At 43.1% G+C, this 13502-nt stretch overlaps 1 protein-coding gene across 1 annotated transcript in view; it reads left to right on the top strand.

Moving 5' to 3' along the window:
- Alg14 (ALG14 UDP-N-acetylglucosaminyltransferase subunit) overlaps positions 1-5479 on the top strand; it is a 67084-nt gene extending 61605 nt beyond the window's left edge. The window contains exon 4 of the mRNA XM_070007726.1: positions 4706-5479. Coding sequence (XP_069863827.1) covers positions 4706-4936 — 231 coding nt within the window. The 3' untranslated portion in view covers positions 4937-5479. The remainder of the gene's footprint in view (positions 1-4705) is intronic.
- Positions 5480-13502: the final 8023 nt, after the last annotated feature.

Genomic DNA, 13502 nt, shown 5'->3' with positions numbered 1-13502 from the left:
AGCAGGGGTTATACTGTGGGGGAGCGACATACAAAGAAACAAAGAAATAATCTTTTAAATGTGTTAGAAACAAATGCATGAAAGAAAAAAAAAGTTAAATACATGTCTAAGGCTTCATTTTCCTAACATCACATTATCTGACCTTTTCTGCTTGACTCATACATATACTAGATATTGCAAATAAGGGAAACCATGGGACCTATGTTTCTTTGGGCTTGGCTTGGCTTCACTTAATATAATTTTTTCCAAGCCAATAGACACATGAAGAAATTCTCAACCTCCCTAGCCATAAAAGAAATGCAAATCAAAACAACATTGAGATACCACCTCACCCCAGTTAGAACGGCAACAATCAAGAACTCTAATAACAGATGCTGGAGGGGATGTGGACAGAAGGGAACCTTACTTCATTGTTGGTGTGAATGTAAATTTGTTCAACCACTTTGGAAAGCAGTATGGAGGTTCCTCAAAAGACTTCACAAGAGCTCTCCTATGACCCAGCAATCCCACTTTTGGGCATTTACCCAAATGTTTACAAACAAGACCACACTAAAGCTACCAGCACAACTATGTTTATTGCAGCATTATTTACCATAGCTAAGATATGGAACCAACCCAGATGCCCCTCAGTAGATGAATGGATCAAGAAACTGTGGTATATATACACAATGGAATTCTATGCCTCCATCAGAAAGAATGACATTGCCCCATTTGTTAGGAAATGGAAAGTCTGTGAAATTCTTATCTCCAATAAACCACCAGAAAACTGGAAGTGGCTCTGTAGCTCAAGTGGTAGAGCACTAGCCTTGAGCTGAAGAGCTGAGGGACAGCGCTCAGGTCCATAGTTCAAGCCCCACGACCAAAAAAAAAAAAGCTAAATCCTGAGACAAGTTTGTAATATGAGGCAAATTCAAGTCACAGGATCACAGAATCATAGAATCCTGGCTGACCTAGAATATCCTTTAGTCCAGTGTTTCTGATTTTAGATAGGATAATTTAACCACAGAAGAAAAAGTGACCTGAAACAAAATGACTCTTTCACCTACTAAATAGGACTGAACAACTACCATAGTGTCTCTGTGGCACATTTTCTTCATCTGCAAATAAGAATTAAAATTTAGGCTAAGTGTGATGATAATTAATTTAGAATGTGAAAACAGGCCAAACTGGGCAAAAGATAGGGAGACCCTATCTCAAAAGCAATCCAACCAGGGTTAGTGCAGATCTGTGGCCCTTGTACTTGGGAAACAGAGGTAGGAGGATCATGATTGGAGGCAGTGTTTGGGCAAAGTTAGCAGGAGAAAAACTAATAGTAAAAAGACAAGGGATATAGCTCACAGTGCTTGCTAGGCAAGTATAGGCTTGATTTCATACCCCAATACCGCACACAAAAAACTATGTAATAATGGTTGCTATGAGAATTAATTAAAATAGGATATATGTGAAATGTTCAGCCCAGTGCTTTGCTATGGCAAGTTATTAGTAATGATGGAGAGAGCTGAGGTGGTGAATGTCACTGCTGCTGCCCAGAATAACAGAGCTAGTCCACAGGCTCTTAGCTCTGCTGCTTAGCCCCTTGTTCTTTCTATTATATTGCCTTGGGGGTCTATTTAGACAGGTTGGAGAGTTTGTTTGCTTGCTTTGAGACAAGGTCTCACTCTGTAGCTCAGGCTGGTCTTAAAGTTGTAATCCTCCTCCCTTCGCCTCCGCAGTGCAGGGATTACAGGCAGGTATCTCGTAGAACCTGGGCGCCAGTGACTCATGCCTGTAATCCTAGCTATTCAGAAGGCTGAGTTCTGAGCATAGTGATTTGATGCCAGCCTGGGCAGAAAAATCCTAGACACTCTTATCTCTAGTTAACCAGCCAATCATCAGAAGTAGGGGTATGACAAGTGGGAGAGTACCGGCTATGAGCAATAAAAAACAGCAGCCAGCACCCGTGATCACAGCTGTAATCCTAGCTACTCAAGAGTCTGAGGTCTAAGGATTTCAGTTCAAAGTCATCTCAGGCAGGAAAATCATTGAGACTCTTTATCTATGATTAACCAACAAAAAGCCACAAGTGGAGGTGTGGCTCCAGTGCTAGAGCACCAGGTTTCAGCAGAAAAAAACTAAGTGACAGTGCCCAGGCCCTAAGTGCAAGCTCCAGTACTGGCACCAAAGAAAATAAATAAAGGAACAAGTTAAGAGTCTGGAGAACAGTATAGCAGATGGTTACTCAAGAGAAATTATTTAAATTTTAAGTAAAGAGTTTCAGGAAAGGGCTGGGAAGGTGGCTCAGTGGTAGAGCGCTTGCCTTGCATGCCTGAGGCCCTGGGTTCGATTCCTCAGCACCACATAAGCAAAAAAGAAAAAAGCCGGAAGTGGTGCCGTGGCTCAAATGGTAGAGCGCTAGCCTTGAGCTGAAGAGCTGAGGGACAGTGCCCAGGCCCCACGACTGGACCCCCCCCCCAAAAAAAAGAGCTTCAGGAAAATGGACAGAAGATTGCTCCCCCCCCCCAAACAACAACAACAACAACAACAAGTTATGTTACCCACTCTCTTCCCAAAGCTTTCCAAATGGTCACTCCTCAGGAGGGGCATAATCAATCCAAACCAGACCACTTTTAGCAAAACTTTGCAACTCTGACCACAGGCCATGAGGAAGCAGGAGTGTCTGTCTGTCTAGGGGACTCCCTGCATTGCTGAAGTGGTTAAACAGTGTAATGGGAGGTGCATCCCACTATTAGAGTCTTGTGCTCATGGCCTTGAAAGGTCATGTGACATTGTAGATCATGCCAATTGGCATAGACCCAGATGCCTCCAATTTTAAGGTTTTAGGAGTAAAACACTTTGTTAGGTATCACTAATTTGGTCACTGTGAACATATGATTAAGATACTGGGTAAGATTCTTTTTCCTCTAAAAATAACAATAGATTATCAACAAATTATGTAAAGTAAGCATCTTCTCATTTTCTTCAGACATACAAACATTCTTTGCAGTCATTCTGTGGATTGAATTTTTTGTTTCTCTTGTTAGGTTAGTCAATTAAATTGTTTTTAATCAGTAGCTTTCTATAAAAATTAGCACACTTTCAAACTTGTTTAACCACTTTGGAAAGTAGTATGGAGGTTCCTCAAACAGCTCCACATAGAGCTCCCCTATGGCCCAGCAATCCCACTTTTGGGCATTTACCCAAATGGTTACAAACAAGACCACACTAAAGCTACCAGCACGATTATGTTTATTGCAGCACTATTTACTATAGCTAAGATATAGAACCAACCCAGATGCCCCTCAGTAGATGAATGGATCAAGAAAATGTGGTATATATACACAATGGAATTCTATGCCTCCATCAGAAAGAATGACATTACCCCATTTGTTAGGAAATGGAAAGACTTGGAAAAAATTATATTAAGTGAAGTAAGCCAGGCCCAAAGAAACATAGGTCCCATGGTTTCCCTTATTTGCAATATCTAGTATATGTCTGAGTCAAGCAGAAAAGGTCAGATAAGGTGATGTTAGGGAAATGAACCCTAAGATATGTATTCAAATGTTTTTTTTTCTTTCATGTGATTGTTTCTAACACATTTATAAGATTATTTCTTTGTTGCTTTGTATGTCACTCCCCCACAGTATAACCCCTGCTTTCACTGTATTTGATGTCGGTATAATTTGTGGAGGGGAAGGGGAAAAACAAATCGTTTAAATTGGGATACAGATGGACCCATTGCAACAATGAGATGTACAAGTTGTTATGTCGAAAACAAACTTTACAACTTTGGTGGCGGGGGGGGGGGGAAGCAGGGAGGATTGGGTGGGGGGGCAGGGGGAGGATGAGAAGGGATGGGAAGGGGAAACAAAGGAGGAGGGTACAATGCTTGGTAAGAAATGTACTCATTATCTTGCCCATGTAAATGTAACCCCTCTGTACAGTATTTTCACAATAAAAAAAAAACAAAGGAAAAAAATTAGCACACTTTCAAAAGCATTAAAAGTTGGCTGGCTTTCAAACACAGATTAACCCCTCTTAAGGGTTTAATGAGAATAAGAAAAATCTTGGGCTGGGAAAGTGGCTCAGTGGTAGAGTGCTTGCCTTGCATGCATGAGGCCCTGGGTTCCATTCCTCAGCACCACATAAGCAAAAAGAAAAAAAGCTGGAAGTGGCTCAAGTGGTAGCACACTAGCCTTGAGCTGAAGAGCTGAGGGACAGTGCCTAGGCCCAGAGTTCAGTCCCCACAACCAGACCCCACAAAAAAAAATCTCATTCATGTGGTTGCCACCCTGAAAATTATTTCATATCTCACAAAAATATCCTATAAGATAGCCATCCAGGACATTTTCTCCTACCTCCAAAGTACAGTAGTAGAAGAAAGAAAACAGAATGAATCTTAATAACTCGGTCTGTTTCAGTATATTTGGAGACAGATAAGATTTACAGAGAAGAACCACATGTGTCTGTGAGCCCCAGGCTCTTGTTAGAAGTTCAGAATTGGTTCCCAGTCCCGGAGCTGGTGACCAGGAGAGCCAAGGCAAAATGCTCACATGGTTTCCACGAGCATTGGCTTCCACGTGCTCTGCCCGCTACATCCAGGTTCTTCACCAAGAAAGACTTACTGGACTAATACACAAATCTCTTAAAGTGCAGGAGGTCTTAATGCAAGATACCTCATTTTGATTAATCTTCTGTATTGTAATTTAACCTTTAATTTTTTTTAAAGGTGTTGTGTAACGGACCAGGAACATGTGTTCCTATCTGTGTATCTGCCCTCTTCCTTGGGATCCTTGGAATAAAGAAGGTGATCATTGTCTACGTTGAGAGCATCTGCCGAGTGGAAACATTATCTCTGTCCGGAAAGATTCTGTTCCATCTCTCGGATTACTTCATTGTTCAGTGGCCAGCTCTTAAGGAGAAGTATCCCAAATCTGTGTACCTTGGGCGAATTATTTGACCAATGGCAATTTAACTTCTTTAGAATTTTGCAGTCAACGATATTGACTTAGAACACTGATCAAGACTTCTGAAAGTCTTAAGAATTATGGATGATCATAGTTAAATAATGTACAAATATCTCGCTAGAGAAACTGAGATGCCAGAGTTATAGCACACACCTGTAATCCCAACACAAGGGCAGCTGAAGCAGGAAGAGTGCAGGCTCTAGAACAATCTGTATTATGTAGCAAATCCCTGTATAAGAAAGAGAGAGAGAGAGGAAGGAAGGAAAGAAGGAAGGAAGGAAGGAAGAAAGAAAGAAGAGAGAAGGAAGAAAGAAGAGAGAAGGAAAGAGAAAGGGAGGGAGTCCTCTCATAGAATTATTAAAATATTAATAAACAGTTCATATCAAATATTTATGCCTCCATACACCAAATTTCTTCCTAGGTTAAAATATGAAACACTACTTGCAGGTTTTCTTACAAATTTAATACTTTTTTCTCAACCTAATAGAATTTATATGAAATAGAAAAATGTGTGTGTGTGTGTGTGTGTGTGTGTGTGTGTGTATGAAATAAAAAGCAGCATTTCCTATCCTATGACTTTTGCTTTTTAAAACAGTATTCTGAATCATTAAAAGAAAGGTTATTTCTTCCTTTTTTGTTCTGATGCAACAGCTTTATTTCCTGTGTGGAGTCAGTGATGTCCCTGCTGAGCGCTTCTACATGAAGGAAGCAGTTGTGTGAAGCTGGCATCATGACAGCTTGCACTCCACAGGCTTCCCAGCCCTTGACTGAGGACGAGTATCTTCTTTCATTCTGCAATCTTGCTTTATGACTTGTTGGCCTCAAGCCAGACTCTCTCTCAAAATACCTCATTTAATTGTTAAAAATAAATTAAAAGGCCCAGTGCTGATGGCTCACACCTGTAATCCTAGCTACTCAGGAGGCTGAGATCTGAGGATTGCCAGCCCAGGCAAGAACATCCTTGAGACTCTTATCTCCAGGAAACTGCTCTAAAAGCCAGACACGACCCTGTGGCTCAAGTGGTAGAGCACCCACCTTGAGCAAAAGAAATCATGGACAGCACCCAGGCCCAGAGTTCAAGCCCCAGGACCCACAATAATTAATTAATTAAAAGGTGACCACTGTCATTGTAATAAAAACATAATTCTATTTATCAGGAACCCAGGTTTTTTAAAACATCAAAAAAATGTTCATAAATTCATGATGTCTTGACCAATAGTTACCTCTGGCAGGTTAAGATACTTATTAGTCTTGCTGTAGTATATATATTTACTATACATTTATCTAATGTTTGCTTTATGCCAGATATTCTAGACACTTTTCAAACCAGAGAACTTGATGAGGTAGATGCCTTGTCCAGAATCACATAACTGAACACTTTCTTTTCTTTTTTTCTTTTCTTTTTTTTTTTTTGGTCGTGGGGCCTGAACTCTGGGCCTGGGTGCTGTCCCTCAGCTCTTCAGCTCAAAGCTGACGCTCTACCACTTGAGCCACAGCACCACTTCCAGCTTTTTCTGCTTATGTGGTATTGAAGAATCGAACCCAGGACCTCATGCATGCAAGGCAAGCATTCTACCACTGAGCCATTTTCCCAGCCCCCACTTAACACATTTTCAAAGCCAGACACGACCCTGTGGCTCAAGTGGTAGAGCACCCACCTTGAGCAAAAGAAACTCATGGACAACACCCAGGCCCAGAGTTCAAGCCCCAGGACCCACAATAATTAATTAATTAATTAAAAGGTCTGGCTTGGGAGGCGGGAGAGGGGGGCAGTCACAGTGGGATGTGGGTCACAAAGGTGACACACTGAGGTGCGCCTCTGAACTTGACTCAACACTTGGCTGTCCCTTTGGAATTTCTTGGTAATTTTGATTGCTGGTCAGTTTTTGTTGTTCTTCTGCAGTGCTGGAACTAGAACCCAGATCCTTGCACGTGATAAATGAGCACTCTGCCACTGAACTCCACCCCCAGCCCTTTTAGAAATTTAGTTCTTGAGCAGGAACTCATACTTCAACCCCCCAACCAGTTATGTAGCTTGTTCTGGCTACTACAGCACAAGCATCTCTACACTGCTCCTTTGTTCCTTAAGCAGAAAGAGAGAGAGAGAGCTATCTATGCTTATGTCAGTTTATGGATTATTCTTCTGAATCTTTTATTGTAGAACTGTGATATAAATGGAATAAGAATGGAGAATGATTAATAAAGGGATTTGATTTACTTAAAAGAGGCATGGTCACCCATGATTCTGTCTGGACTCATGCTCTGCCCACTAGTGCCAGTGCTGATGCTCACTGATCTCAGTCCTGGAGGTCATGGAACCAGAGGGGTCTGCTTTGAGATTGTTGGAGGGTCCTGGTTTCTCCAGGATCAATTATTCATACATTCATTCATTCGTGTGTATGTGTATGCTGGTACTGGTGCTTGAATTCAGAGCCTTGCCCTCTTACTTGACTATTTTTTTCTCTTATGCAAGGATAGTGTTCTGCAACTTGAGTCACTCCTTCACTTCCACCTTTTTTCCATTTCCCAGAATTCATTTCAATAAATATTATTTTATATGATGAGAGGCAATGTGCCTTTGTCTTCCTCCCCTAAGAGTCTCCTCCTATTAGTCTCACTTTGTGTGAATGCCTAGACTCCTGTATAATTCATTATGTCCCAGACTTCTACCTTTTTGCTGGTTAACAGAGAGCAGGGTCTCACAGACTTTCCTGCCTGGTCTGGCTTCAAACCTTCTGTATCGTTCAGGAACCAGCCCTCTAGTGACCACTCAAACGGAAGGTCAGTAGCTGGCTTGTAATCTTTTCCAGTGTCTCTTACTAGGAATGCATCATTTTTATGAAATACTCGATGAATCAGCCCACAAATGAGAGGCATTGGGCGCACACATCTGCTCACACCTGCTTCCCTGGAAGACTCAAATCTGCAGTTCACTGTCCTCAAAGGTTCAGCAGCTTGTCGGGTCCCCAGGGCCAACTGTTTCAAACAGGGTGCCCCAAGGCATGGCAGGAAGCTTAGCCTGGAACAAAGAGTGACCTGACACTCACAGCACAAGGAGTGTGTGCAGTTTTCAACTGTTCAGTGAGAGGTCTCAGCTATAAAGTTGATGACCCCAGCTTCCACTTACGAATAGGGATTTTTTTTCCCAGTCCTGGGGTCTGAACTCAGGGCCTGGGCACTCACTGTACCTAAGCTTTTTTTGCTCCAGGCTGGCACTCTTAACACTTGAACCACAGCACCACTTCTGGCTTTTTCTGTGTATGTGGTACTGAGGAATTGAACCCAGGGCTTCATGCATGCTAGGCCACCACTAAGCCACATTCCTAGCCTTGCTTCATTTTTCATGTCACTAGAATTTTCCCTGGCCTCTGTTGCCTCTTTTCTCTTTGGGATTACCTTTGCTGTTCATCTCCCTTGTCCTAATTCATCTGCTGATTCTACCATTGATCCAGTCGATGTCTACCTTTTTACCCTTTTCAGTCCTGTAGTCACAACTGATGTGTTTGTTGGCTTGTTTTTCTTGAGTGTTGAGAATTGAACCCATGATCTTGTTGCATGGTAGGCAAGTACTCTGCCAAATCCCTAACCATGACTCAACAAAATTTCCTTGTTTCAGTAGCACATTTTTTTAAAGGAACTAAGGCACAGAAACATATCCCAGCCTGGTGGCACACATATGTAATTCCAGTCCTTTAGAGGCTACAGCAGTATGCTCTAGAATTTGGGGCCAGTCTGGGCTACATACCCAGATTATGTCTCAAAAATAAAAGTTAATCACTATATTGAAAATGAACTATACAACTTGTGAGTGAAGACCGGAGGGAAAAACTGGGAGAGAGGGAGGGAAGGAAGGAGTGACATTGTCCAAAAAGAAATGTACTGTTTACCTAACTTATCTAACTGTAGCCCCCCTGTACATCACCATCACAATAAATTGTTTAAAGTTATATAATTAGAAATTAACAGAACCAAGATCTAACCCAAGATACTTTAGCCCTAGCCAGATTTTCCCTCTCCACCCACTTTGTGTTTTGCTGGGGATTGAGCTAGGGGCCCCATGCCTGGCTGCTGCCCTACTTACTCTTAACAACTCCATTAGGTTTTTAAAGTAAAAGGTGAAAAAGGAAATAGGTGGGTGCCATGATGAAGTGGGGGTACAGGGTATTCTGGACAGAGGTTCCAGGGAAGGTCTATGAAACTGGGAACATTTTAGCTGAGAACTGAAGAGGGCTACCTGACATATTTGTCCAGCTACTTCTTCCCGCCAGCTTTCCTAGTTTGAGCTGCCTCTTCTCTTAACACCTCTGCAGACAAACACCCATGCATCAGAGATTACCACTGAGCATGAAAGAACCCTGCACTCCCTCAGTGAAGAAGGACCACACGCTGGCAAAGGCCCTCCCGCCTCTCTAAGCCAGTAGGGCTGAGGTGAACTGTACTTTTTTTTTTTTTTTCCACAGTTGGTCTCCACATGCTCTTCTGCACTCACTGCCTGGATCTTTCTCCATGCCAAGGAGGAGCTTGATTCTTCTGCCTCCCATCAGAACTAACTCGGCCTGAGTCTGAGTTTGCCTGTCCACTGGAATACAGCCAGCATGACATTCTGACTCTTTCTTGTCATATTTGTTCTCTGAAGGTATGCCTGTCTCAGAATCCCATCAGCACCCAAGGAGAAACTCAAGCCACCTTGGAAAAGCCATGTATAATTGCTCAGTTGCATCTTGCTGCGGGCTGAGTCACCTCAGTTGCTAGGCCTGAGTGCAGAAGGCTTCAGATGATCCCAGCTCTGACACAATGTCACTCCCAGCCTTTAAGTCTTCCCCGCAGAGGCATAGATGCCACAAGCCAAGAAAAGCCCTCTCCGTGCACTGCTGATCTGCAGGGCCCACTGACAGGCATGCTTAAATGGTAGTTGCTTGCCAGCATGGAGTTAGGTTGCAGAGCAATACATAATTAGAAAAAGAACCTCTCCAAGGAAGCCAGTTTCTTCAAAGTTTGGTTACATTGGCTTGCTATTAGAAAAGGAAGCAATTTCTTACCCCCACAGCTAATGGAAGATAGATTTCCATACCATGAATAGGGAAGAGTGTTTGTTTCATTTGGGGTTTGGGTTGTTTTTTGTTTTTTTTTTTTCTTTTTCTTTTTGCTTCTTGGCCTGCATGTAGTGAGGAAACAGGAACTAGTAGATTCCTTTAAGTGTTTTAACCCGTATACAGATGAATAAGCAAATGGTTGGACTCGCTTCCTAATCTTTTTTCCTTTCCTGTATAACTGAGAATTGGTTTCCACTCTAATAAACTTAAGCATTTAACCAGAAGTCATGTGTCATGCGGATGACGATTTGCAGCAGGAATGCAGAGCAGGCAATCGAGGCTGAAGACAAGCCCTTAGATTCCCCAGCCATTCTGAAAATACAGACGGCAATGATTCTGGCAGGGAAGTGTCAAATCCTTTTTCTGTTTAACTTGTCATCCTTTTTTTTTTTTTTAAACTCCCTCCTAGTTCTCCTGGTTTCATGGAAGAATGATTTCAAATGTAATGACGATAAAGGGAACTTTACATTTTCAGGTTAGCTCTAGTGAGTGAAATAACAGTCATCTTTCTGTGACTTGGAGTCAGGCCACTGTCCACATTTCTGGGCTCCCACATAGATGACCATTGTGTAAATCTCAGAATGCACAAGAACCAGACTGAAGAAATGTCAAGCCACAGCGGGAGGGAGGGGAGATTCTGGAATGACAGCCTCTTGTCGCCAAGAAGAAAAGGAAAAAGAAGTTCCATTCTTCAAAGAAAAGGCAAAAGAAAAACAAGACTTTTATGGACATACCATATTCAGAGCTGGCAGAAATTCAGCAAGGAATAAAGAAAACTATCCAAAACGTTCCCTTATTCAGTTCCAGTCTGGCAGGCAAATTAAAAGAGGTTCAACTTTCAAACAGTTCCCTGAATTATGTAGACCTAAAACCGCGAGAGGCATCTAAAGGGGCCTGTGCTGTGGTCCATGGAGGGTGCAGAAATCAGCTGAATCTAACAGTCAGACAGAGAGAGACCCTGAGATGTTCTCGTGGAAATCTTGCAGCCAGCTAAGGAGTTATGGATAACAGGCTCACAAATCCATTGCCAGGAGAGGGAGGAAGAAGTCACAGGTAAACCAGGACTAACCAGGCCTGGCCATCATGGCACCTGGATGCACAGTGTGTGCACCAGGAATGGTCACTGTACAAACCCTCCAGAATCTCTACTTTTTGTGTATGTGTGAGGCCTTTCTATAACGATAAGTTCCTTTAAAAAAGTCTACCAATTACCTGAGCCTCTGTGGCTCATGCCTGTAATCCTAGCTGATACTCAAGATGAGATCTGAGGATCTAGGCAGGAAAGTCCTTGAGACTCTTTTATCTCCAATTAACCACCAAAACGGCTAGAAGTACAACTGTGGCTCAAATGGCACAGCACTAGTCTTGAGTCCAAAAAGCTCAGGGACAGCACCCAGGCCCTGAGCTCAAGGCTTAGGACCACAAAAACAAAAGCCCATGAATGGATTTATTCATGATAGTTAAGCTAAAACTGGGCTTTAAGATGAGAACAAGTAATGCCACTTAATTATTTGTCTTCCATGGGAAAGAAAAAAATTCTGTCTGCAAATTGATTTCCTGAACCTGAATCTGTTTTTCTAACTTGATTTGTAGGCCGTTTAATACACTGCTACCTCATAGGAAAAGTTGCCTTACCCTTTCTGTGCCTGAGGGCAGTGCTGTTCATTGCTGAGTAAATATTTGCTGTGTTCCCACATCACCTTGCGAAGACCTTTACCAGAGGCTCAAAGTCTCTGACTCCTTCTGAAGTCCTTCCAAGGTCACACCCCCTTAACCCTGAGCCAAAGACTGTGATAACTCAGGTCACCTCTGTTGGCCATGAAGATTAGAAATGAGGCTGGCCCATGGGCTTCTTCTGCGAGACAGGCTGCCCGGGAAAGGCCACTGGGCGAGGGAAGCCCTGGGTCCTGTGTGCAAGTTACTTGGCTTCGTCACCTGTGGATATGTTTAATCATGGCTAACTTCCTTCCCCCCATTCCCTGCCTCCTCACGCAGGGGGTTAGGGCCTTGTGCATGCCAGGCATGTGCTCTACCATGGAACTCCTCTGCCAATCCTTGGAATTTTTAGCACAGAATTTTACAGTGTTGCCCGGGCTCACCTCAAATTTCAATCCTCCTGCTTATGCCTCCCAAGTGCTGGAATTATAAGCATGAATGGGGCTTAATCATGTGGAGCTTTTACTTTTCAGTGTTTTAATCTTCTCATCGCTTAACATAAAGGATTATGGTCCTTTGGTTGACAGGAACTACTGCCACCACAGTGACAGTGACAGTCTCCATCATTTACTAACAGCCAGCAGCAGGCCAGCTACCATGAGTACTCTATAGACCTAGACAGGCAACTGAGGCCCTACACATTGGAGATGCTCATTTACCAAGTCTTTCCCTGGTTGGGGGAGGGGGTGTGGAATGGATGTGGCAACTCCTTTTTTCTTCTTTCTTTGTTTTTATGGTGGCACTGGGATTTGAACTCAAGGCCTCACAGTTGCTCTGCAAAGACTCTACCACTTGAGCCATGCCTCTAGCCCTGCCACCCCCCTTTTTCTAAGCCAAACTCTGGCAGACCAGGACTGCAGAACTCTCCCTACCTCAGTGGGTCTCTTTGTCTCATCAGGTTCAGCTGAGTCAGGCCTGGGGCTGAGAGCCAAACATTTTTGGCAGTGAAGAAGGACGTGGGAGGATCTAGGAACTGCAGGACGCAGCCAGGTGGACATCAAAGGGAGGGAGACCTAGTCTTAGAAAGCCACAAGTGAAAAAGAATGTGATTTGCCTCAGGTGGCACAGCCAGCTGGTGGCTAAGCCAGAACTGAGACTCATTCTTATGGTCCCGTACCCATACCCTTCCTTCCTAGGCCCCCACAACACAGTCCGCAGAATCTGAAGGTCCCTGAGTGCATCCTGGAAAGCTGTCTTCCATCAACAGTTGCTTTTCTATTCCGTGTGATCTTATTGGTGCCAGTGGAGATTGTGGCCCACAGCAGTGATGGCATCCTGGTCCAGAAACAATTACCATGGGAAGCTGATTCATCAGAAAAGTATTTGATCCAAAAGAGAAGGACAGTTAATCCTGGGATTTCACTTGTTCTGAACTTCTGACCTACTGCTGCTAGGCCAACCAGAGACTAGCAAGAAGGTCACTTCACTAGATTGTAACTTGGGTGCACAAGTGTTTGGCCAGTCAAATCAGTACGTCTTTGTTTCTTTCCTTTAAACTTTAAAACCAGGAAATTGCTTCTGCTATACTAAGATCTCCGCCTTTACTCCAAGCACATCCTGAGGCCCCAAATAAAATCCAGACAAACATAGTCTCAACTACTCAATTACTATTCAAAAGGAAACACCCGGCAAAAGTACAGGTAATTTTTAAAAAGCAAATTGTGTGTGGGGGGGAAACCTACAAAAATATTATAAAATTTGTAGAAGGCATAATTGGATGTACTTAATACCAAGTAGTCAATTTAGTTAT

Source organism: Dipodomys merriami, unplaced genomic scaffold (assembly GCF_024711535.1).
Source record: "Dipodomys merriami isolate MVZ:Mamm:240054 unplaced genomic scaffold, mDipMer1.0.p SCAF_7, whole genome shotgun sequence".
NCBI classification, from domain to species: Eukaryota; Metazoa; Chordata; class Mammalia; order Rodentia; family Heteromyidae; genus Dipodomys; species Dipodomys merriami.
Note: the sequence above shows the minus strand (reverse complement) of the source record. Positions and strands in the feature narration are given on the sequence as shown.